The sequence below is a fragment of the Rhincodon typus genome, chromosome 12, assembly GCF_021869965.1.
Source record: "Rhincodon typus isolate 14 chromosome 12, sRhiTyp1.1, whole genome shotgun sequence".
Classification (NCBI taxonomy): domain Eukaryota; kingdom Metazoa; phylum Chordata; class Chondrichthyes; order Orectolobiformes; family Rhincodontidae; genus Rhincodon; species Rhincodon typus.
In genome coordinates, this window is record NC_063343.1 from 39354689 (window position 1) to 39381298 (window position 26610).

A 26610-nucleotide genomic window follows, 5' to 3' on the forward strand; every position below is an offset into this window, starting at 1 on the left:
CTCTGATGCTGCTTGGCCTGCTGTGTTCATCCAGCTCTACACCTTGTCATCTCAGATTCTCCAGCATCTGCAGCTCCTACTATCTCTGTAAACCAATATAGATAGGTTGAGTAAATGAACAAAAGATAAGACAGATCAAGTATAATGTGGGAAAATGTGACATTGTTTACTTTCACAGGAAAAATGAAAAAGCAGATTATAACTTAAACAGAGAACAGTTGCAGAATTCACACTCATCTACAGCACCTCTTTTTTTTGAAGAACATATCTGAATCTCTATTTTGTCCTCCTACTGATGTTTCCACATTCACCTACATTACTACTATTTCACTAGTGCTGTCCTGGAGCACATTGCTGTTTAATTCTTCAGACAATGCTTAGTCAGTCTTCATCAACAAATCCAGCTCAGAAATTACTGACAAGGAATCAGCTGCCATTGGTATTGTGCAGTCCTATGGCTTATAAAGCTAGGAAGAGGAGCAACAGCTTGAGAAGGTACTGCTGGACATAATGGTAGCTGTCTCCAATACAGCAGAGCATTAAGACAATTCTACAGCCTCAATGCTACTATTAAAATTGACCATCAATGGGACTTGCAGAATTTTGTTTTATCCGTTCGTAGGATGTGGGCTTTGCTGGCTGGGCCAGCATTTATTGCTCATCCCTAGTTGCCCTTGAGATGGTCAGCTGCCTTTTTGAATTGCTGCACTCGTGTGTTATAGGTAGATACACAATGCTGTTAGGGAGGAAGTTCCAGGATTTTGACACAACACTGAAAGAATGACATAACACAGTGTGGAGCTGGAGGAACACAGCAGGCCTGGCAGCATCAGAGGAGCAGGAAAGCTGACGTTTCAGGTCAGAACCTCTGAAATAAATAGAGAGAGGAGGAGTGGGGCTGGGGAAGGTAGGTGGGATGGTGACAGGTGAGTGCAGGTAGGCAGTGATGGGGATTGATCAGTGAGGTGGGAGGAGCGGATAGGTTGGAGAGAGGATGGACATGTCAAGGAGACGGGGATGAGAGGGAGGGTTGGTCATGGTATGAGGCTGGGGGTGGGGAGATTTTGAAGCTAGTAAAGTCCACATTGAGACCATTGGGTTGTAGGCTCCTGAGGCGGAATATGAGGTGCTGCTCCTCCAGTTTCCGGGTGGTGTCGTTGTGACACTGGAGGAGCCTGCAACCCAATGGTTTCAATGTGGACTTTACTAGCCTCAAAATCTCCCCACCCCCCGGCCTCATCCCATGATCAGTCCTCCCTCTCATCCCCGCCTCCTTCACCTGTCCGTCTTCTCTCCAACCTATCCGCTCCTCCCACCTCACTGACCAATCCCCACCACTGCCTATCTGTGCTTACCTATCACCATCCCACCTACCTTCCCCACCCCCACCCCTCCTCTCTCTATTTATTTTGGAGCTCCCTTCCCTCTCCCACATTTCTGAAGAAGGGTCCTGAGCTGAAACGTCAGCTTTACTGCTCCTCTGATGCTGCCTGGCCTACTGTGTTCCTCCAGCTCCACACTGTTATCTCTGACTCCAGAATCGGCAGTTCTTGCTATCACTGAAAGAATGACAATATGTTTCCAAGTGAGGAGTGACTTGGAGGAGAACTTGCAAGTAGTGGTATACACCTGTATCTGCTGCCTATGCCCTTCTAGACAGAAGTGGTTGTGGGTTTGGAGGGTGCTGTCTGAGGGGCCTTGGTGAAATCTGCAGTGCATCTTGTAGGTAGTATGCACTGCTGCTATGTTCAGTGTTGAAGGGTGTGGATGCTTGCAATTATGATGGCAGTCAAATGGGCTGCTTTTGTCCTGGGTGAAATCCAGTTTCCAGAGGGTTGTTGGAGCTACACTCATCCAGGCAATTGGGCTGTATTCCATCACTCTCCTGATTTGTGCCTAGTAGATGCTGGATCGACTTTGGGGAATCAGAAGGTGAGTTATTTTCTGCAGTGTTTCTTACCTCTGGTCTGTTCTTGTAGCTATTGTATTTACATTTCAGTTCTGGTCATGGTAACCCTTAGGATGTTGATAGTGGGGGATTCATTGATGGGCATGCCGTTGAATGTCAAGGGGCGATGTTTTGGTTTTCTGTCTTTGGAGATGGTCACGCCTGACAATTGTGTGGCGCAAATGTTACTTACCACTTTTCAGCCCAAGGCATATTTTCCAGGTATTGCTGCATTTAGAGATGGACTTCGTCAGTATCTGAGGAGTCATAAATGATGCTGAACATTGTTAAACCCTGAGCAAACATCTGCACTTCTGACCTTTATGATGGAGAGGAGATCATTGATGAAGCATCTGAAGATGGTTGGTGCTACGATACCATTTTGAGAAACTCCTCCAGAGGTGCTCTGGCACTGAGATGATCGATATCCAGCAATCGCAGCCATCTTCCTTTGTGTGAAGTATGACTCCAAAAATTTGGAGAGTTCCCTTCCCCCCCCAACAATTCCTATTGACTCCAGTTTTGCTAGGGCTCCTTGATACTGCATTCGGTCAAATACAGCCTTGATGTCAATGTTGATGTTGAAATTGGCTTTTTTATCCATGTTTGAAGCAAGTCTGTAATAAGATCAGGAGCTGACTGGCCCTTGTGGCACCAAACTAGGTGCCAGTGAGTATGTTCAGTAATTGACATTTCTTAATTCAACTCAGGAACTCTGTTCATACCCTTTAAACTAATGACGTAGTTCTTGATGGTACACCTTTTACTTCAGTGAAAGTATCATCAGCTGCAACCTGGTAACTGACCAGAATGGTGAAGTCCAGGTCTTGACCTTACATGAAAACATATGGGCCTGCAAGGACTTTGGACTGGCAGCCATTGTCAGGAAGACCAAAGCTATTGGCCCGGATGTGAAGACTCCATCTTCCATCAACATTGAAAATTTCTCTCTGGAGGCCATCTGCAGCTTTGCATACTTTGGGTAAACAGTTACCAACAACTTGCCTCTTGATGCTGAAATCAGCACCAGGGTTGCTGAGGCTACATCTATCATGATCCATGCATGATTCCTCAACTTTGACAAACAGCAAACTAACCTAAAATACAAAGTTATATGTGTGCCAGCAGGTATTCTTGGCACTCTCGATGATAGCAAAGCAAGGACAGCTTCCGTAAGCTAAGAAAACTGGCTGAGTTTCTATCTCTGTATCCACCCCAACATGTGGAGATCTTCATCGTTTTCACTTGAGTCTGTGGTCACTCCATTGGCTGGTTCTGCAAGCTGAATTGGATGGCAGCCACATCTTTAAAGATCTACTCTGTGGCAAGCTACTGTCGGAATGAGACCAGTGACACAAGAAAGTCTGTAAGCGAGACCTTAAGTTGACTGGGATCAAGTTGGTCCTTGTCGACCAGTGCGCTTAGAGTCCAGCAGTAGACAAGTTAAATGGCCAGGTGGCAGAAAAGAATGCCCACAGAGGGGGTAAAAAAGAAATCAATTTACCTTGGGCCGTGTTATTCATCTGAGCCAGATGCAAAAGGGACTGCCACTCATGAATTGGCCTTTACGGTCACAACAAATGACCATAAAATGACCAAATATCACAGTAAATGTTATTTCAGACTTGAGAATGCTATATGATGGCTTTCCCGAAAGGACAGTGCTAGGACCATTTTTGTTTTTGCTGTGTTTAAATGACTTGGAATACAGAGTAAAAATTTCATAAGTTGCCCCAATGGCACACAACTGGCACAAACAGCAAAAAAAAATCCTAATTGACTGCAACGAACAGCTAGATGTGTTGGCAGATGGGTGACAATTAAAATTTAAATCAGAAGTATGAGGTGATGTGTTTTGACAGGAGGAATATGCAGTGGCAATATAGGTTCAATGTTACAACTCTAAAGATCGAGGGGTGCACGTACATAATTTTAGTTTGGAAGGTGGTAGGACATATTGAGACAGTAATTAAAGGAGAGAATATTCTGTAGAGGAGAAGCGAATGAGCCAACATGTCCTCAACTTCTGATACCAACATGGGAAGGACGGTTGTTAAGAACGGCACGGTGGCTCAGTGGTTAGCACTGCAGCCTCACAGCGCCAGGGACCCAGGTTCGATTCCAGCCTCGGGCGACTATCTGTGCGGAGTTCTGCACATTCTCCCCGTGTCTGCGTGGGTTTCCTCCGGGTGCTCCGGTTTCCTCCCACAGTCCAAAGATGTGCAGGCTAGGTGGATTGGCCATGCTAAATTGCCCGTAGTGTTCAGGGGTATGTGGGTTATAGGGGATGGGTCTGGGTGGGATGCTGCAAGGGTCGGTGTGGACTTGTTGGGCCGAAGGGCCTGTTTCCACACTGTAGGGATTCTATAAACCTGTTGGCAGATTTTCAGGAGCTGGGGAGGAAGTTTAGAGTAGGATCTCAAAGGTAGTTATCTTTGGATTGATCTTGAGTGCCATAAACTGACTACAGTAGTAAGAAGAAACTGAGGATCAACGTGTCATTTGAGGCATGGTGCAGGAGGGACAGCTTCAGATAAATGGGACATCTAAACCAGTTGTAGGACAGAAGTCACCTCTTCAATAGGGATGACTTGTATCTCAACAGGATTGGTGCTGACGTCCTAGTTGGGAGGTTCACTAGTCTGGTTTGAAATGGTGTAAACTAAGTTGGCACGAGATGAGCACCAGCATGTTGAAGTAAAAAAGAAAAATAAGGTGCATAATGTAAAATTGTTGGAGAGTATTAAAGAGATTAGTTCCACATTAGTTAGAAGCAGACAAAGACCGATAGTGAGGAATGCAAAGAGTAGTGAGAAGTTTGGTAAGCCACAAGCCGAAATAGCATGTAGGAATATGATGAAGTGGCAGTTACCGAAAATTGGAATATTGTTACATGATTTCTAAAAGTATATTCAGGAGAATTGCCTTGATCAGTATGTTCTTGACCAAAGAAGGAAGAAGGCATGACTAGATTTGGTACTAGCAAAAGAGTCGTGCGTGGAAGCCCAAATAAGACTGGAACAAGGAATGTTCCACATACACATGCAGGTACACATGGGCGCATCTTCTACTTGCAGAAAATGAGACGAGTTAACAGTTGTTCTAAGTGATAACAAGCTCAGCCAAGCGAAGCAGGATGGTGGTGGATGGGGACTGTTTAGGCCTCTTTTTTTCAAGGCGTGTTAGTTTAATTTGGAGAGTGGTGGAGGGACTAAAAAGTATAATTTGGAAAAACACTGACTATTAAACAACTCCTTATCCAAAGATTTATAGATACATTGGAAACTGTTATACATTAAATATAAAAATAAAAATTGCTACGTGTGGTAATGGGTACTTTTGTCACTCTTCATAAAAATGCCATTTTTGATAAAATTTAATATGGCTGTTTGAACACCTCTCTTTGCAATAATAAGCAATAGTCCTTTAATTATATTCTTTGTATAATTCTTATTTTTCTTATAATTCTTATAATTCTCTCTGAATATATATTTTCACATTTATGCTATCAGCAGTGCCAAATCCTCACCTGCACGAACTGTGGAGCTGAATGAAGATGATAAGGATCAGGCCCCGATTACAATGAATACTTTGCATATGATGAAAGCCTTCAAAGTTATGAATGAACTACGAAGGTAATGCTTTTAAAATACTTTTCTTCCTTGTTTTTGAATTACTTCTTATCAATCTTTACCCTACTCGCTTCCCCATCTCCGATCACAATGTATCATTTTTAAGGAAAGGAGAGTAAGTGGTTCCCAGAGTCATAGAATCATAGTCATACGGTATGGAAACATGCCAACTGCATAGGTTATCTGTGTAATTTATGATCTATTTAAGTTTTTGCATTTTTAATCTTTAAGTCTCCTAGCGAGTCAATTTATACAATATGCTGGTCCAGGTTGAATGAAATGGATGATTAAAAAATTCTCTGAAGTAATTCAGTTACTACAAATATTTTACACAGCAATTGTTTTCAAAAAGTAACTGTAAGAATGCAATCTACAAGTGAATATCTTCCACCAGTAACAGTGCTCCTCTGCATGATAAACTTATATTTAAGCAGTCCGTTTGGTCTTTGTGTGTGAACTGTTTGTTTTCTGGCATTCTGAGTCAATGTAACTCCAATGGGATTTTTTTTGTTCTGCACGTATTTGATTTGTGCATCTTCATTCTACGTCATTCTTCAAGATGAGTTGTCATTCTCCATGATCTCAGACTGTTTTCACTAACCTTTAATATCTATCTGAGCTGTTGCTGGAGTGCCCTGGATGTTAGCTATAGTCCATAGCTTAATTCTTCTTTGAAAAACAACAGAACAATATGTCAGATTTTGTTTCAGTCTTAAAAATATTTCACTTGATAATTAAACACTAAATACAAAGTGAATATAAAGCAGAAAGTCCGACTTTTACATTTGCAGTAGGAATTATGATTTCTCTTCAACTGAAAATACTGTGCAACCTTGGAATCTACGTTTAGTTTGAATTAGCTCTTAAAAATTTCTGATTAATTCTTCCTTGATTTCAACAATACAGCTTCCTCAAGTACTCATTCAGTTGCATGACTTTCTTGGATTTGTATCGTTGATTTCCTTACAGTTGTCATGTAAACAATGCTGTGTGAATGATTCAATGTGTATGCTTAAATTGTATGTCTTTATTCCTTTCTGTATCTTATAATGGAGATAATCTGACAAGGTCTCACAATATTTATCATGATTTAGTCCGAATTCAAATATTTTAGTTGGCAGGCTTTTCTATGTATTTGGGTTGAATTTGGAGTTTTGTTTAGGATTTAAGGGAACACCTGTCATACCCAATTAATACCCAATTTTAGTGTCTTAAACATCTAAAGCATACATCATTCAGGGATTCAGGATGAGGCTGTGCTCTGAAAATCTTTTATTTTATTTTAACTAATTGTTGCATTTTAAATAGTGTGTTTCACCAATTTCTTGAATTGTTAAGTTTGAGGTATAATTGAAGTAAAAGAATTATTAGTTCATGCAGTACTTTGCTCAGCAATTTAGTTTTCTTGGTCACTTCAAGTTACATGCCAATTCATTTTAGATATTTTTATTTCAAAATATAAAAGTGCTATTATCTGAGTAAAAGCTACCTTGGAAATAGGAGCAGCAGTAAGCTGTTTGATCTCTTACCCATGCTTTGCCATTCAACTAGATTATTGCTGATATACCATGTCAAAACCATTCTCCTGACTCACTCCATTTCTCTCGATGTCTTTAATATATCAAACTCTGTTTTCGATGTACTCAATGACTGAATCTCCACAGTCCTGAGGCTGAGAGTTCCAAAGCTTCTCCAGCCTGTGAGTGAAGAAATTCTCCCTTATTTCAGTTTATATGGGTTGCCTCTTATTCTGAGACACTGACCCCAACCAGAGGAAGCATGCTTTCCGAATCTATACTGCCAAGCTCTAAGAATTTTGATGTTCCATTGAGATCATTGCTCATCCTTCTATAGCCCAGAGAATTAGGCCCTCCTCATAGGACATTCCTGCCATTTTGCCGGTCAGTCTGTTGAACTGTCACTGCACTCTGCCTACGTCAAATTTATCTTTCCTTGGGTAAGGAGTCCAAAACCGGAGTTAAGACAGGTAAAACAATGATTTTACAAGTGGTAAGTAAATTACAATTCTTGTTTTTCTATCTTCATCATGTTTAAACTGGACCGTTTTCAATGCATTCATGTTTGACCAATTACATCATGTTGCAGTCAATCTGCACCAGTACTTAGTTGCGTTATTTCATTTCAAACTACTTGATGTTCAAATTTAGCCACCAACGTTCCAAGCTTTGGAATTCTGCTCTTTCTAAGGCAGCCCTTGAAACCTATCTTTCCTAATATTTTCTTATTAGGCTTGGTGTCAAAATTTGTTTGATAGAGCTTGTCTGATGTGCTTTCTGACATTTTCTCATTTTTTAAAAGTTGTAATAAATGCAAAAAGTTATTCTATTCAACTCAGCCCTTTTTCAGTGTATTAACTAGAGCCTTATTTACTTTAATTGAACTAGCTCCTGATCTTATTTAGGTGTCCTTAGTGCAGTCAGCATATAAGTTGCAGAAACATGGACTTGGCATAATGGATAATCGGGCTCATAGCTACAATTCTGCAAGCAGTTTTTGCTTTGATACTTTTTGTTTTGATTATACTTGAGTGTAGGGGGAATTTTTCAACATTAAAACACCTTATTTACAAACAAATTTTTGAGATCGTTTATGGTACGTTTTGATCTCTCAAGTACTGCTTTCTGTCTGACCTTTTAAATTATTCAATTCTGACATCGATAAAATTCTGAATAGATCTTAGTGAAGCATTTTTAAAAAATGGCCAGTTGACTATTGTAGATTTGCAGATAACATCACTGTGTATCAGTAGTAAGCTCACTAATTAAAACTCAGCTAAATGTTTCATTGGCCATCAGCCAGTTCAGAAATGGCGTCTACCCACCAACATAATTCTGACTTGGTCTGAGCAGTTCTTCATTTCTTGTTAACTGCTGCACTGTATGGTTCACAGATACCAGTCAAAAACAGCTAAAAAAAAATGTTGTATACAAGGAACAACACCAAACTGAAAAATATGTAGAGTATGTTCTATGCATGAAAACAGATAACTGACAATGGAAGAGGGTCAGATGTATGCCTGTGACTTCAGTTAATGTACTTTACACAAAATTGCATTCCCGCAGCATGTTTTTTAAGATGATAACTATCACAGGCACTTAGATGAAAAAAATGCTGCAATGTAAATAGCAAGGGGACCTGATCAAAATTGTGTTTGAAAAAATGAGCCTGTTTTTGAAAATAAGAATTTGTGTAACAAGGTGAAAGAAATTTAATGCAAGTATTTCAGAGAACTGGAACAAATGGGCAAAACACTGAAACAATGGTGAACTGCCAATGCTGGAGTGAGATTGGACGAAATCCTGCTGAGGTATCAGAGATCCATAATATAAATGCAAAATATCGTGGATGCTGACAATCTGAAATGAGAACAGAAAGTCCCTGAAAAAAAATCAACAGATCTTCCAGTATCTGTGGAAAGAGAATGAGAGTTTATATTTTGAGTTCTATATGACTTTGATGTCCCAGATTTTGACCTCTGACAAAGATGACTATTGATAAAATGAGTGGACAGCAAAACCATGGAAGTATTTGTAACTGCATACAGGGATTTTCAACTCTGTTGGTGGATGGAACGCTAATGGAGGTCAGCAAAGATGAATGCTGGGTAAAGGGGTCTTTGAATAGGATAGGATGTTGATGGAAATGAGAATTAAACCCCTCAGTTGATCATGAAGAAAAGGATTTGAGGCATATTGATGGATAAGTTATGGCGCTCTTAAAGATCTGTCAGTCCATTCAAGTAATGTATTACCTAGGTTAGCTTGAGACCAGGTAGCAGAAACAAAAGGTTTCTGCAGAATCTTGATGTTCATTGGAGAAAGTTCTGCCTTATCCATAGTTTCATGTCAGAGAATCTGAATCATTTATGGTTGTGAAGGGAGAAAGCTGGGTTTTCTCATCCTGTTTTTTGCACACAGTGGGTCAGTATATAAATGAGGAAAGGAGTAATGGGGTGAGGATCAAGGTTGATCCCTTGTGTTTTGAAGCTAACCATTTAGCGTTTGAAGGGAAAGTAATTCTATTTGAATAAATAAATAGGTGTGTAAACAATGAGGATGTTTCTACAGGTGGAACACAGTGGAGAGGTATGGAAGGAGGGTGCAACACTTGTTATAGGAGGAAAAGCAGGATTAATGTGCTAAGGTTGCTGCTGCAAGTATTCTGTGGTAGGTCTGTTAAGATGGAAGAGATTTTGACTGGAATGTTTGGAAGAGATGAGCATAGTATTAAGTGATAAAAGCCTGGAGAGGACCCTTTAGAGAGGAAAGGGAGCTTACATATGATAGTTCTTGCTATTTTTGAATGTAGTTTTCATATTGCAATGCAAGTTTAAGCTTACAAATTGAGTAGTCACTTCAATTCTTTGATATATAGGGATATCTTATCATTTGCTGAATTATCATAACAACATGTTGTTCACAACAGTTAAAAAGGTTTAATTGCACTTGCAAGGAATTGCAGAATTTGTCTGGAGCCTTGGTAAGACTGCACCTGAAGTATTGTGTAGTTGTGGTTTCCTAACTTGCCATATATGGAGTGCAATTAACTTTCTCTAGAATGATCCTTGGAATGGTGGAATAATCCTATGAAGAGAGATTAAGAAGACCAGACCTGTGTTTTCTAGAGTTTTAAAAGAATGAAGCAGTCTCATTAAAACCTAATTTTTTTTTTCAACGTGGCAGTGGAATAGAGGGGCTGAGGCCGTGGTTCATCTGCTGTTGACTTTCTTTCTTTTTTTTTTCCCCTTCTTTTACTTTTGCTCTTTTTCTTTTTTCTTTTTTTCTTTTTACTTCATTTCATCTTTTTTTCTTTTAAGCCTGGAAAGTGGCTGGTGAAGGAGGAGGCCTCCAGCAGCGGCAGCAAAGCCAGGATGAGCCAGAAACAGCTCCTCCATAGCCTGGGGACTCCCGGTGAGTGAGGAACAAGTCCCAGGCTGACTCCACCGGCCTGAAGCCCACAGGTTAGGCTGAGGCTCCAGGCCCTAGTGTCTGAAGGAGGGGAAAGGCGGTTTCCCGGTTTGGTAGGCTTGTCTCCGCATGGAGGTCGTCTTCATCTTCCAAATATTCCATTGGCTCGCCAGGTGGTCTTGTCCAGGAGTGGTGGTCTTAGCCTGGCATGGTGGTCGTCTTTGGTTAAGTGGAGGTGCTGGTGTTGGACTGGGGTGGGATCTTGGGTTCATGTCGCACTACAGGTGACCCCACCACACTATTCTCTCACTCTCTCTCACATGCATGCACAGTCTCGTGAATCTTTGGGGTGGATTTGTATTTGCAGATACATTTTATTTTGTTCAAAAAGCACAAAATTTTGTGGCCAGTCAATTAATGTGGCATTTTGTAAATTCCCACTTTAGAAATAAAACCAGTCTGACTCGAAACTAAAACACAAACAGATTCTAAACAAGGCCTCACACCTAACATGCATTGTCTGACCTAAAATGTCACCACCTCTTTACACAGACAAAATCTTTAGTTCTCTCAGGACCATGACTCGGCAGGAATTCGGTGATTTACATTTACATATTAATCAATTAAAACTTCTAACTGAAGATTTAACAGCATATTAGGTTTGTTTAGTATATCCTCATCAATGGTGTGAATCTTTGATCTTTTACTTATAAATTCTGTGTCTGATACTATCTCTGTCACTAACACTTGAAGAAGGATTGAGGCTCCGAAAGCTTGTGTTTACAAGTGAACATGTTGGATGATAACCTGGTGTCGTGTGATACCTGACCTTCTTTGGTTGAGGCTTCTGGCCTATTATCCCGCTGCCTGATGTGGTGGTCTCATTCCTGGCATGTCTTCAGGGAATTCTGTAGTTCCTAAGTCAGCTTTCCCCAAGCTTGGGAGCTGTTAATAGAACTGTGGTGAACTTTGTCTTAATTTTATATTGTTTTTATTAATATGTATGACTTCTGTCATTGATGTAGGCACCTTGGTGGGACAACTTATAAAACTTTTCAATGTATTTTTCATGCAAAAGTGCACGTGACAATAAATTTCTATTCTATTCTAAAACTTACACTGCTGAAAAGATTTTTATAGCAGAACGGATGTTTCCCTTGGCTGGGAGTGCAGAGCAAGGAGACATTGTTTCAGAATAAAAGGTAGGCCCCAAGCATTGAAATAAGGAAAAATTTCTTCACTCAGAGGATGCATTCTCTCCTCGGAGTACTGTGGAGGCTCAGTCATTGAGCATATTGAAAACAGACTTTGATAGGTTTAAAGACATCAAAGGATAGCGCAGAAAAGTAGTGTTATGGCCAAATTTCAGCCATGATTTAGTAAATGAGGCATTGAAATACTTATGATGTCTCCAATTTCCTATAAGCAATATTGAACATAACCACCACCCTAATTTACTTTTTCCCTCTTGTCTTGATCTCCTCTTTGTCTTTGCACAATCCAAAATAAAATGAGTGTAAGGAAACTTCCTCTCAAAGGTTAGGAACAGCAGACCATTTGTTGCTATTTTCTCTCCTGTCCCATCAGCTCTCATTGTCAACTGGATGTGCCTCTGCTTGTTTTTAAACCCTGAATATAATTCTGAAGCAGAACTCTGATCTGAATCCCAGTAGCCTTGTTTCTATTGCAGTCTGTTGTATAAACATGAATTCTAACAGATTATTTGGTGAACTTGCAGTAAAAGCACACTGTGTGATGTGACCATTGTTGCTGAGGATGTGGAAATTGAAGCACATCGTATTGTCCTGGCAGCCTGCAGCCCTTATTTCTGTGCCATGTTTACAGGTACTCGTCTGTTTTTCTTTGTAATTGTTAATAACTTCTCAAATTTGTAGAGATTTTACTAAAATATTCTAGAATCTACTTTTACTGCAGGGAGAGGCAGGTGCTTAATAACTCCTCAGAGACACTTTACTTTATGTCTGGTGATCTTGGTTTATCATAACCTTGGAAGAGGGCTTGTTAACTGTAGTAATAAAAGGAAAATGATACTGTGGAGCTGATTAGAATTCTAGAATGAGATAACTGTGACAAGGGGCTGCAGTTGAAAACCATCAAATGGTATTTTCTGCTTTGTATCAATGTCTATTTACATGGACTGATGAGAACATGCTACAGTTAGTTGTGCCCCATGTGATCCATCACTTGACTGATGTGAGAGCTCTGATAGTGAATATGAATAATGCACACTTGTGGGAAGTACTGGAGGGCATTAGCATCAGTGAAATCATAAACAGCAAACAGTTGATGCCTTAAGTAAAGGCGGAGTGAAAAGTTATGAAGAAATAGACACACAAAGTCTCTAAGTTTTTTGAATCTCTGATCTATACATTACAATGAGAGGAGTGTTGATGGAAAGCTTGAAACTTCTCATTGGAAGGGAGAGAAAATGTGTTGCCCCATGATCCACCAACGAATTTGCTAGCTCAGTTGAGAGCCTGTAATGGCAGATATCAAGGCCCAGATTTTTAATATTTTGTTTTGCTTTCTCTTGTCCTAAAAGCCACTGTCTTCCACTGCGAAATTGTTTCAAAAGTACTGACAGCCTTTATATAAGTTGTCATTCTGATCATTTCAAGCTGACAAGGGGAGTCTGGACAGGCTACTCAGCATTGGGAAGTACCACCTGCATGATTCATTATCCAAGTGATTTCCACCATCCTCCCTTTTTGCACAGTTGTGAGATCCAGCTGTGAAATCCCTGTCATTTTCATAACTGGGATGAGTTAATTTAGAATTGTGTGCCTGGGTCAAAAACTGCTCCTGTTCTGGTTGATCACACTCCTATGTCCATAATCCCTGAAAACATTGCTCTAGTATTTATTCACAGGCACAAGTCCAGTTTTTGGCAGCTAATTTGAAGATAAATACTGCTCCTAGGTTTTCCCTGGGCTCTAATCTTGCTCAATTGCATCAAACAAATATTTGTTCTGGCTTTTCAGATGCTGCGGCACTGAAGTATTAATGCTCACAGGCTTCTTCGGAGTCCGTTATGGCTACCCCCTATATGCAGCCAGTGATTTAGCCACTTTCTCACTTTCCCATGATGACTACTGAGTCCTGGCTCCAATCCACAAAAATACAAATTGGAGCAGAAGTAGGCTATTCAACCCTTCAAACATGTTCTTACCCTAACTCGTTCATGGCTGATCTGTTTGTGTTCGGAATTTCACATTCCCATCTACCACCACAATCTCTCATTCTCTTGCCGAACAGAATCTCTCTAGCTCTGCCTTATAAGTATTCAATGACCCTACCTTCAAAGCTTTCTTAGGTGGAGTTGCAAAATTGCACAACCCTCTGAGAGAAAAATAAAATTTCCTCATTTTTGTCCTAAAAGGGCATGCACTAAAATCTCTAGATCATTCTGCAGTTGTTCTCTGTTTAGATAATACCGTAAATTTTTATTCTTACTGCCAAAATGAAGAACTTCACATTTTCCAACATTATAATCTTATTATAACCCATCTGCCAGATTTTTGTCCACAAATCTAACACGTCGATATTAGCCCGTGTCCTTGTAATGTTATCCTGACAAATTCTCTTAGCTTTTCTAATTCCAGGATTTTCTTTCTGTGTTCATTCTAACAGCACAAGAGTTATGCAAGTGCTCTTGACTTGTTCCCTGCAGGATTGCTAAAAATCAGCACTCCTAACGTGGATTCTGCCCAGGTCACTCTCTCTTTCTCCAAATATCTGTGTCCCTGAACTGTTTTTCAGTGAATCCAAACTGTCTGAGTGAGCTATTGAAACACTTGGAATAAGTTCCACTTCTGTCGCAGATTGTCTCTATCCTCGACTTGCTGCAGAATGAGTAAAACCCTCCACTTCCAACTGAAGTGTATCTTTTCATTTTGTATAGTCTCTAAATTGAAGCACATTTATCGATATCTGTCAACAAGCTATCAGTATTACCTAGCATTGCTACCATTAGATTGTGGGCTGATTGCTAATACCAGTGCTGATGCACCAAGACTAATTGTGAATAAGAGCTGAAGTAACGGGTAGATGGATCTTTGATAAGAATTTCTTGTTGTTTACCTAACTTTAAAAACAAACTTTTGTTTTGCTATGTTTCACAGTGATATTTGTGCAGTAATTAGTTAATGCAATTTTTCTGAATAAGGCATTGTAAACCTTTACAATATAAAGTGTCAGGCTACTGGAAACATGTGGTCTTTTTTGCGGGCAGAACGTAGATGTTCTGTGAAGTGGTCACCCAGTCTACATTTCATTTCCATAATGCACAGGAGACCACATTGTGAGCAGCAAATATAGTAAACTAGATTGTGAGAAGTGCAGGTAAAGTGCTGCTTCACCTGGAAGGTATGTTTGGGCCCTTGGATACTAGGGAGGGCGGAGTTAAATGAGCAGGTGTTACACCTTTGGCAGTTGCAGGGTAAGGGGCTGTTGGGGGTGTTGGAAGCGAAGGAAGAGTGGACCAGGGTGTCCCGGAGGGAACGTTTCCTACGGAAGGCGGACAAGGGAGGGGAGGGGAATATGTGTGTGGTGGCATCTCGTTGGAGGTGGCGGAAATGGCGGCTGATTGTCTGGATGTTGATGCTGGTGGGATAGTAGGTAAGGATAAAGGGAAACCTATCTCTGTGGGAGGGAAGAGAGGGGGTCAGTGTGGAAGTGCGGGAGATGGGTCGGATCCAGTTGAGGGCCCTGTCAACAACAGTGCTGGGGAATCCTTGGTTGAGGAAGAAGGTGGACATTTCGGAGGCTCCCTTGTTGAAGTTGCTCTCACCGGAACATATGTGATGGAGAGGGAGGAACTGAGAATAGAATGGAGTCTTTACGGGAAGCAGGGGTGTAAGGATGTATAATCCAGGTAGCTGTGGGAGTTGGTGGATTTATAGTGGATATTAGTGGCCAGTCTGTCCCCAGAAATGGAAACAACGATGTCGAGGAAGGGAAGGGAGGATTCAGAGACAGATCAGGTAGACCTCCTCCCTCTCAAGTATCCAGGGGCCCAAACATACCTTCCAGGTGTAGCAGTATTTTACCTGCACTTCCCACAATCTAGTCTACTGTGTTCGCTGCTCACAATGTGGTCTCCTGTACATTGGGGAAATGAAATGTAGACTGGGTGACCTCTTCACAGAACATCTACATTCCTCAAAAAATACCCTGAGCTTCCAGTTGCCTGCCACTTTAACACACCAACATCTCTGCCTCAGGCTTGCTGCAGTGTTCCAGTGATGTCAGCGCAAGATGGAAGAACAACACCTCATTTTCCACTTGGGGACCCTGCAGCTCAGAGTTCCTCAGAGTAATGTCCTTGGCCCAACCATCTTCAGCTTCTTCATCAATGACCTTCCCTCCATCATAAGGTCAGAAGTGGGGTTGTTCGCCGATGATTGCACAACGTTCAGCACCATTCTTGACTCCTTGGATACTGAAGCAGTCCATGTTCACCTGCAGCAAGATCTGGACAATATCCAGGCTTGGGCTGACAAGTGGCAAGTGACATTCGCGCCACATAAATGCCAGGCTATGACCATCATCAATAAGAGACAATCTAACCACCGTCCCTTGACGTTCAATGGTGTTACCATCACTGAATCCCCCACTATCAACATCCTGGGGGTCACCATTGACCAGAAACTCAACTGGACTCACCACATTAACAGAGTGGCTACAAGAGCAGGCCAGAAGCTAGGAATACTGTGGTGAGTAACTCACCTCCTGACTCCTCAAAGCCTGTCCACTATCTACAAGGCACAAGTCAGGATTGTGATGGAATACTCCCCACTTGCCTGGATGAGTGCAGCCCCAACAACACTCAAGAAGCTTGACACCATCCAGGACAAAGCAGCCCGCTTGATTGGCACTACATCCACCAGCATTCACTCCTGCTACCACTGACGCTCAGTAGCAGCAGTATATACTATCTACAAGATGCACTGCAGAAATTCACCAAAGATCCTGGGACAGGATCTTCCAAACCCATGACCACTTCCATCTAGAAGGACAAGGGCATCAGGTATATGGGAACACCACCACCTCCAAGTTCCCCTCCAAGTCACTCACCATCCTGACTTGGAAATGTATCACCATTCCTTCACTGTCGCTGGGTCAAAATCCTGGTATTCCCTCTCTAATAGCATTGTGGGTCAACCCACAGTAGGAGGACTGCAGCGGTTCAGGAAGGCAGGTCACCATCACCTTCTCAAGGGCAACTAGGGATGGGCAAGAAATGCTGGCCAGCCAAAGACGCCAACATCCCACAAATGAATAGAAAGAAAAGCCCTCTGGACTCCGTATTGAGTTCAATAATTTTAGGGTCTGAACTCTCCCATGTTCTAGCCCCCTATCCCACACACCAGGCCTTATTACCACATAGCCTGCCATTGTTAGCCACTAACAGTCTCCATTAACAGCTATTTGCCATCCTAGCCAGATCGTTATCAACTCCTTTGTCCAACTGTTCTCTCTCTTTGGGCTCTATCCACACCTAGCGTTTACTCCTTACCCGCTCCCCCCACCCTATCTTCTGCATATAAAACAACATTTCTCCTAACTACCATCAATTCTGAGGAAGGGTCACTGGACCTGCTGCCAGACCTGCTGAGCTTTTCCAGCAACTTCTGTTTGTGTCTGCAGTCAGTTTCAGTGCATGGGATATCCCTGCTGTTTCAAAGATCTGACTGCATGCCTCTTTTTCTCTTGCAGCTCCACTACATCTGACTTTTTTTCAAGTTGATGCTACTCCATGGAATGGATGACTCTGATCAATAAGACCATTTAAAAAAACAAACAAACTATTAACTGGGATTTATTTATGAAAGGATAGAATTGAAAAGTATAGAAGTTATGCTAAATATGTGTGAAACCTTAATTAGGCTGCATTTGGAGCACTGTACAGTTGGTTGCTATCTTATTAGAAGGACATAGAGGTATTGGACAGGAAGTATAAATAAATACAAAAAGGGAAAAGTTATACCTATCTGGAAAGGGGCAAATGCAGAATAAAACTTCCCTTGCCTGAGGTGAACTATAGAGGACTAAAATTCTGAAAAGGTTTTATAAGCACAATAAACACAGTGCTTTCACTTGTCAAGAGCTAGAGGCTATCAAAATAAGATAGTCACAAGAAATCACATCAATAATTCAGAATAATGGTTTTTTTACTTAGTGATGTGAATGGTAACAAGTTGCTACCACAGTGAGAGATTGAGGCAAATTTTATTGATGTAATTAATCAGTGTCTAAGACAAGCATGCAACTAAACTAATAGGGTAATAGAGGTTATGCTTATAGGCCAAATTAAGAAGGATGGGAGGAGAATAAGTTGGAGTATAAAAGCTAGAATACATGGGTTAGGCCAAATGATCTGTTTCTGTGCTATGTATCCAATGCAATTATATATGCAATGTTCTCTAGATTCCAGAAAGGTTCCATCAGGCTGGAAAGCAGCAGATAGAATCCCTGCCTTCAAGAATGGAAGGAAACAGCAAGCAGGAAGCTATAAGCCAGTTAGCATGACATCTCTGGTGGGGAAATTGTTGGAACTGATCAATTAAGCGGTAATTGCTAGGCACTTACAAAGTAACTAAGACAATCAGGAAGAGTCAGCATGGTTTTGAGAAATGGACGCCATATTTAGGTAATTTATGAGACTTCCTTTGAAGGCATAACATGCTCTGTCGATAAAGGGGAACCTGCCAAAAAACTGTACTGGATTTCCAGAATCCTTTTGATCTGGTTCCTCATCAAATGCCTGTTCCAGAACATAAAAACTTGTGACGTATTAGTTTGGATAAAAGATTGCCTGGCTCATTGGTAGAAAACAGAGTATGCAAATTGGGACCTTGTCAGATTGGCAGGATGTGACAAATACTGCTGGGGTCTGTATCAAGGTCTCAACATCTTGCACTGTACAGAATGACTTAAATGAGGGAAGCGACTGCATGGTGGCTAAATTTGCAAATGACACAAAGATAAACAGGAAGTATGTTGTGAAGAAGATAGGAGGGAGGTTCAGTTAGAGTGCAAAAATCTGGCCAATGAAATGTAATGTGGGGAAAATGTGAAGCTGTTCACCTTGACAGGAAGAATGAAAAAGCAGAGTCTTATGAGAATAGGTTAGACAGGTTCATTTCTGTTGTACTTTAGAAGAGTGAGCAGTGACTTGATTGAAATCTATAAGGTCCTGAATAGCCTCGATGAAGTGGATATAGAAAAGATGTTTCCTCTTGAATCTTGAACTAGGGAACATCGTTTTAAAATTGGGGGTCAACCTTTTAGGACAGATGACAATTTTTTTTCATTGACAAAAGTTTTGCGAGTTTGCTACTCTGCTGTAGAAAGTGGTGGAAGTGTGGTCATTGAAAATAGCCTAGTTGTGCTCCTATTTTCTTTGTTTGTAAGTTGATAACATGGGAGATGGCGTTGCTATGAACCTGACCTTTCTTGTGTGTCTATGGAAGGCTTGTTCAAATTAGTTCAAATTGCATCTCTTTCAATTCAGCAAAAATACCACTCTAAATGCTTGAGTCTTGAAGCGTGACTTGATTTAAAGTATGTGATAAACAGCTTTGCCTCTGCAAAGAATGTAATTTTGTTTTTCTTTTGTTTTACAGGAGACATGGCTGAAAGTAAAGCAAAGAAAGTCGAAATAAAAGACATAGATGGACATACACTAAGTAAACTAATTGATTATATATACACTGCTGAAGTAGAAGTCAATGAAGAGAATGTGCAGGTAATGTACACCCACAAGGCACTGTTGAAGGCCAGAAAGGAATGTTCCATTGAATAGTATAAGATCCTCTCCTGGAATGGAAAATTTAGAAATGTAAACATTTTGACTTGAATTTTTGCACCCAAGTGTCTGTGGAGTGTCTGTGTCTTTGGGTGTTTTTTCTGGGGAGAGAGGAGTTCAGTTGTGGATTTTACAGGAGTTTCATGGCAGGCAACCTCAAAAGGAGTGCTGAAACTTTCCAGCATGAAGGTCGGCCAGATAGCCTACTTCAGTGCACCGGCATATGTCAGAGATATAAAGTTTTACCATAAAACAAAACAATTACTCCAGCCCCTTTAACCGTTTACACCTTTTTTGTTTCCTCTACTTTCCCCCATGACCCTCAATGCTAACTTATACTCCATCTACCCTCTGTAACCCCTTGTGCCCTCTATGCCAACAAATACCTACCTTTCTGGATTTTTTAGTCCCTGTGCTCTCAATGCCACCTCATGTCAACACATTCCTGTCCCTGTCTACTATCCATTTTCCATGCATCCTCAGTGCCAACTCGCCTGTATGCATCATTGGCATGCCTTAGTATTCATGTTAAGATTAAATAAACTCTTGTATGTTAATTGATGAATTTACCACTTTTAAAAAATTAGGCACATTGAAATATTGCATTAGGATTAGGCTTTTTATTACTTTAAACAATCACAAAAGCAAATACTGGGTTTCATAGTTCTACTTCAAGGAGCTTATAATGACTAGGAGCTTTCAATCAAATGTATGGAAGTACTATCACCTGCAAGTTCTCTTCCCAATAGCACAACATTTTGACATGGAACTAAATTGCCATTCTTTCATTATTCCTGTGTGAATATCCTAGAACTCACATCCTAATGCTATTGTGGCTGTATGTACGCCCCAAGATTGCAGTGGTTCAAGACCTCAACTTGCCACCATGTCCTCCAAGGGAATTAGGATGGCAAAAAATGCTGGCAACAAATGCAACTCCCATAGTCCAAAGATGTTCACACTAGGTGGATAGGCCATGCTAAATTGCCCATAGTGTTCAGGATGTGTCAATTCGGTAGGTTATAGGGGGATGGATCTGGGTGGGATCATGTGAGGGTCAGTGTGGACTTGTTGGCCGAAGGACCTGTTTCCACACTGTACGGATGCTATGAATCTATGAAAGTTCTGTGAACAAAATTTTAAAAGTCCACCAAAACAGTTAATCTAATCTGTAAATTATGTGGGGTTTTTACCACTCCCACGCACATTGAAACAGATGCAACACTTCAAAAATATTTCATTATCTGCAACATGCTTTGGAAAAAATTGACAAGGTGAAAGGCCCTATATAAAATCATTCTTTTCACTTATTTTGAATTTTTATACCAGTAATGTATTAGATTCTGGATTCTGACATTTAGTATGTTGTTACTAGATACTTGAGTTCACTTCTGGTATAAATAGGCAGCCCAACAAATGGGCACACCAGCAGATTTAAAAAAAATATAATAGCAACAATGGCAATAAAGTGACTTTTCAAACTCGTGTGCTATCCAAGTAACAAGCTAGAATGGCGCATTATTTGGCTTTGTATTTGTCACACTGTATTTTACTTCATTACATATTGAATTGACTGTTGCAACTGACGAAGTACATTAGAAAGAATCTTTGCTAACTATACTGACCTCTGTTTCAAAATGGTGGTTGTGTTTCTTTCTCCTGATCTTTCAATGACAGCCATCATCCTAAAAATTCTTTGAATTCTTATGAAATGAGAATAAAGGGCAGGGACGTTGAGACAAGTGGGATTGTCCATATGCTGCTATACACTACCTGTAAGGAAATCCTTTTTTGATTTAAAAGTCACAGTCAACTTGTTTGCAACTGCCTTTTGTTGTTTTGCCTGAGAGAGTTTGTGAGTGGGATTGTGTGACCCAGTTAGGGTATTTGTATGGGAAGCAATGCCTGTTTCATAATCAAGCACAATTATCATTAACTATATGCTGGGTGAAAAGTGGAATTTTCAAGTGAACCAGACTTTCAACTAGACTCTGATTTTGACATTATGTACAGCTGAAAGAAGTGATTTGGACAAGTCCAGGATGGGTGAAACCCATGTAGAAACTGTTACATTTCAAATTTCCTATTCTGCTCTCATTAGTCCTGATTTTAGGCCCAAAAATTGACCAGAATTTCTGGGATGTGATATTTTGTCTGACTTTGAACTATACTATGGGCATAGAAATGTAATTGCACTACTTATACATGACGACATCAGATTGGAAGTGTCATGACTTTTGAACATTTTCTCTTCCTTGCAGAATGATGTTATGATATCTACAATTAAGAATGCTTACTTTGCAAAAAAATTGCTTACAGAAACACTGTCAAGAGCTGCAAAGTTAATCGCCCTGCTGGGTTATAGTGCAGGAAATGAGCAAACATGACAGGCTATGAATCAATGACAATTTAAGTGACTGGAGTGGTGGGGGGGTGCAGGGGGCGGTGTTAGTGGTGGCTGGTCTGAGATTTGCTCATTCCACACATCATATAAACTGTAAGATTCTGAAACAGTGATTTAAACTGCCAGGCAGTGAACAAATCCTAATTTTGTTTTTTACCCCTGTACAGTTGGACTTATTGGCAAGCACTTCCTCTCATCTCTTTAAAGGAAATGTGTAGATTGCTAGGGAATATCCTGTGCAACCATGGTTACTCTGCCATTAAACTTAACCCCAAGGAATACCTTTTTATTTATATAACTCAAATTCCTGTTAAGATTTTGTTCTGATCATTATTGTTTCCCAAGAATGACTAGTGTCCTTCATATTTTTGTTAATGATGTCACTTAGAATAGTTAGCGTGCATTGCTGTTACTGACATAGAGTCATTAGAAATGCACAGCATGGAAACAGACTGTTCGGTCCAACTCATCCATGCCAACCAGATATCCCAAATTAATCTAGTCCCATTTACCAATCTTTGGCCCATATCCCTCTAAACCTTATGTATTATGAATTAATTTTTTGGGGGGATAATCCAGTTCTGCAGATGATACAGTGAAATTGGAAGAACATATTGTACTAGTTTCCTTAATGGTGCGGTGACTTCATCTAGAGACTTGCTAAACCAATGTACTGCAGATGCTGGAAATCTGAAATTAAAACTGAAGGTGTTGGTGAAACTCAGCAGATCTGGTAGCATTTGTGCAGAATGAAACAGAGTTAATGTTTCAAGTCCAATATGACTTCTTCATAACTGAAGAGGACTCAAAATAGTTTTTATGCTGTTGATACTGGGGAAGGACGAGCAGGCAGAACAGATGGTGAGCGTGCCCACAGCAAAAGGTAGTAAGACAATCTGTATATGCAGAATAGTTATTTAGGTGTGAGGAGTAGGAAATAGGTCTGTACTGAGAGCAAACCCATGCAAACAAGACATTGCAGGGGAAGGGGTATAATCAAAATGGAGGATGCTATTTGTGTTCTGAAGAGTGGAAAATGAGTTGTTACTCCTTCGCTTGTGTTGGGCCTCATTGGAACGCTACAGCAGGCCTAGGACAGAAATGTTTACATGAGAGAAAGATGGTGTACTGAAATGGCAAACATCTGAAAGGTCAAGGTCATCGCAAAATGATTATCTGCTTTGCATTTGGTGTTGCCAAAGTAGAGGTGACAGCATTGTGGGCAGCAAATACAGTAGACTAGATTGATAGAAGTACACATAAATTGCTGCTTTACCCAGAAATTGTATTTGAGGACAAGGACAGTGAGGAAGGAGGAGGTAAAAGGTCAAATGATGCATTTTCTGTGACTCGTTGGGATTTGCCATAAGCAGGGTGAAGAGGTTTTGGAGTGTCAAAGGAGTGGACCAGGATTTTGCAGAGAGAGAACGGTCCCTGTGAAATGTTGACCAGAGAGGGGTGGAAAGATGTTTAGGGCGGCATTTCCCTATAGGTGATGAAACTAGCACAGGTTGATCCTTCCAATGTGGAGGCTGGTGGGATGGAAAGTGGGGTTGAGGGGAAACCTTATTGTTCTGGGAGAGAAGGAAAAGGCGTCAGACGCGGATGAGGGCCCAGTCAACCAGGATCTGGAGGGTTGACTGTTCAAATTCCTGTTATGTTCTTGGAGTTAGCTGAATTCAGGCAGTGTGGTGTTAGGGTGCTACAGGGAGGTTGAGTATCTGGATTGGCTGGGGCAGTAACTTATCTGCTTATGAAAATTATTCATTGATCTCTGCTAGAAGTATTAATGTGAATGTAATTCCTTTTACGTTCAAGTATCTACTGACACGCGCATCTAATCAAATGTGAAAATAATGACAGCCTGGACTAAGAACCAAAAGGACATCCGTGGAATCACGCTGCAGCACGGAGACTCTCCTTTTAGAAGAAGTGAACTTGAAATCATTGGTGTGAAGGAAAACAGTTTTTATTTTGCACAAAATTTGACAGATTCACTTGGGGTAGGGGGAGGGGGCACACTACTAGAACAGAGCAGAATGGTCTTGTTTTTTCCTGTACCCACACTGTACGTAGCTGATCTTAACTGAAACGGAAGCAAGACACAACTTGTCAGGTGACTGTCCTAGGATAGCCCCAAGGTCCTTCTGGAATTGATTGAGTTTACTGTGTTTCCCTAATTTGGTTAGCATCTTTACACAAAACAAAATCACATTTTTAGCTGTTTGCAATTATTATTCATCTAGGAGTTAATCGCATGATTCTTGTCATCAGTCGTGCTCATGTACATTGGATGTAGATCACTGATTGCAGTGCAACAGGGCAGAGGTACGTTGCCATTTTTATTTATTCATGGCACATCAGCACCAGTGGCTGGGCCAGCTTTTACTGCCCTTTCCGGTTGCCATTGAGGAGGTAGTGGTTCGGAACTACCTTCTTGAACATCTTCAATCCATTTCTCGTAAGAGGGTAGTAAAAGGAGGAGTAGGGCAGAGAAAAGAGCTGAAAGGGGGCTTTGCACTTAGAGGCATGGCAGTGATGCTGAACGGATACTTCGCATTAGCCTTTATCTTTGAGGCAGATGCTGCTTGGGCCATGGTGATGGAAGAGAATAGTCAGTGACTAGAATGGCTTAGCATTGATGGGAAGGTTTGGATACACTGTCAGTACATAAACTTGATAAGGCACCAGGGCAGAATTAAATGTATCCAAGGATAATGAACAAAGTTGAAGTGGAAATTGAAGAGGCATTGACAATTATCTTTCAATTTTCCATGGATTTGGGGATCATGCCAGAGGATTGATGAACTGCAAACATTTTACCGTTGTTCAAAAAAGATAGGCCCAGCAATTATACACCAGTCAGTTAAGCATTAGTGGTGGGGAAACCTCTAGAAACAGTTATTCTAGATAGAACACATTGAAACATGTGGATTGATTCAGAAGAGCCTACATATATTTTTTAAGGGTACATTGTGCCTGTATAAGTTGCTGGAGGTTTTGAAAAGGCAACAAAGGGGATTGATGAGGGGACGGCTGTTGATGTGGTGTACACGTTGATAGTGCCAAACTGGAAGCTTGAGAAAAGTTATAGGTCATGGAATAAAAGTGACAGTAGCAACATTTATACGAAACTGGCTGAGGGAATAGGAAACAGTAATATTGATGGAACTTTTTAGGCTAGAAGAGCATTTGTAGTGGTGTTTCTAGGTGCCAGTACAGGGACCCTTGCTATTCTTCAATATATAGAAGTGATCTAGACCTTGGTGTGCCGGGAATAATTTAAAAGTTTGTGGATGAGAATTATAAACTTTGAGGAGTACTTCAAAAAGATATTCACACATTGGTGGAGTGAATGGATAGTTGGTAGATGAAGGTCAAAGCAGAGAAATGTGAGGTAATGCATTCTCGCAGAAAGAACATTGAGAGACAGTAGAAAAGTACTGTCTAAAGACTTGGAAATAGTAAGGACTCCAGATGCTGGAAGCTAGAGTCAATGAATATGGAGCTGGAAAAGCACAGCCAGGCAGACAGCATCCGAGGAGTGGGAAAGTCAGCGTTTTAGGCTGAAACCCTTCATCAGAACTCTTCTAAAGGTTGTGCAGGAGCTGAATGTACTAAGTTATTTGAGGTGGCAGGATATAAAAAAAAAATGCAGGAGAAATTTGGGTCTGCCAGCAAAATGTGGATTGAGAGACAGAGTTATGTTTCATTCCTCTTCAGTACAACTTGGGTAAGGTGTTAATAAAGAATATAGTATTCTAGGCTTCATAACAGGGGGTATAGGGTACAAGAATAAGGTGGTTATAATGAACTAGCGTGAGACCCTGGTAGACCTCAGCTGGAGTATTGTGTGTAGTTCTGGACGCCTTGCTGTAGGAAAAATGCAAATGTATGGATGAGTGTGCAGAAGAATTGAGAGTGGTTCCAGCAGTGAGATACTTCACTTATGAGGAAAGATTGGAAAGGTTGGGAATGTTTTGGAGATGAGAAATCTGAGATTTGGTAGAAGTTTTCAAAATCATGAGATTTCTCGACAGAGTGGATAGGGAGAAACTATTCTAACTCAAAATGATAAAGAAGCAAATGTAAAAACTGCTATCCTGGTCATCCTTAGTGGTAGCAACTGTGGTTTTGGGAGAGGTTGCTGAAAACGCTTTGGCGGGTTGCTGTACTATATCTTGTACATAATATATGGTGGATGGAACTGAAGGGGAGAACATTTATGGTACGAATAGATTGATAAATGACTGCTTTGTCCCGGATCATATCATGCTTCTTCAATGTGTTTGGAGCTGTACTCGTCCAGGCAAGTAGAGAGTATTCTGTCATATTCCTGACTTCTGCCTTGCAGATGATGGAACATCTTCGAGGAGTCAAGAGGTCAGTTATGGACACAATACCCAACCATTGATCCCCTTTTTGTCATTACAATATTTGTGTGGTTGGTCCAGTTAGGTTTGTGGACAGTGGAACCCCAATGGATTCATGATGATGAACTCTGTGATGGTGATGTCTTTGGATGTAAAGGGGCGTTGTTACCCTCATGTTGAAGATGGCACTTGTTTAATCAAACATAATTTACAGTTTATCAATATTAGTCAGAGTGTTATTGATATCTTCTTACATTACGTGAGGGATTGCAAATGGAATTTGTGGTGATGCTGTCACTTTAAAGAGGTTATTTTGTCCTGGATTTTTTTTGAAGCGAGGTTGTAAAGGCAGAAGTGACGAGCTAGGTACTGAAAATGGCTTAAGTAAATAACTTCAGAGATAGTAGGAACTGCAGATGCTGGAGAATCCGAGACAACAAGGTGCAGGGCTGGATGAACACAGCAGGCCAAGCAGCATCATATGATGCTGCTTGG

The 26610-nt window shown here is 40.8% G+C and overlaps 1 protein-coding gene across 13 annotated transcripts in view; it reads left to right on the forward strand.

Annotated features, from left to right (window-relative positions):
* LOC109929124 (kelch-like protein 3) overlaps window positions 1–26610 on the forward strand; it is a 129414-nt gene that overhangs the window by 21078 nt on the left and 81726 nt on the right. For 8 of the 13 annotated variants that reach the window (XM_020528921.2, XM_048603871.1, XM_048603872.1 and 5 more), the window contains 3 exons: window positions 5461–5583; window positions 12247–12353; window positions 19157–19278. In XM_020528921.2, the coding sequence (XP_020384510.2) occupies window positions 5461–5583; window positions 12247–12353; window positions 19157–19278 (352 nt within the window). Of the gene's footprint in view, window positions 1–2136; window positions 2409–5460; window positions 5584–12246; window positions 12354–16207; window positions 16244–19156; window positions 19279–26610 lie in introns of those variants that run through there. The other 5 variants (XM_020528920.2, XM_020528915.2, XM_048603875.1 and 2 more) reach the window with 4 other exon arrangements.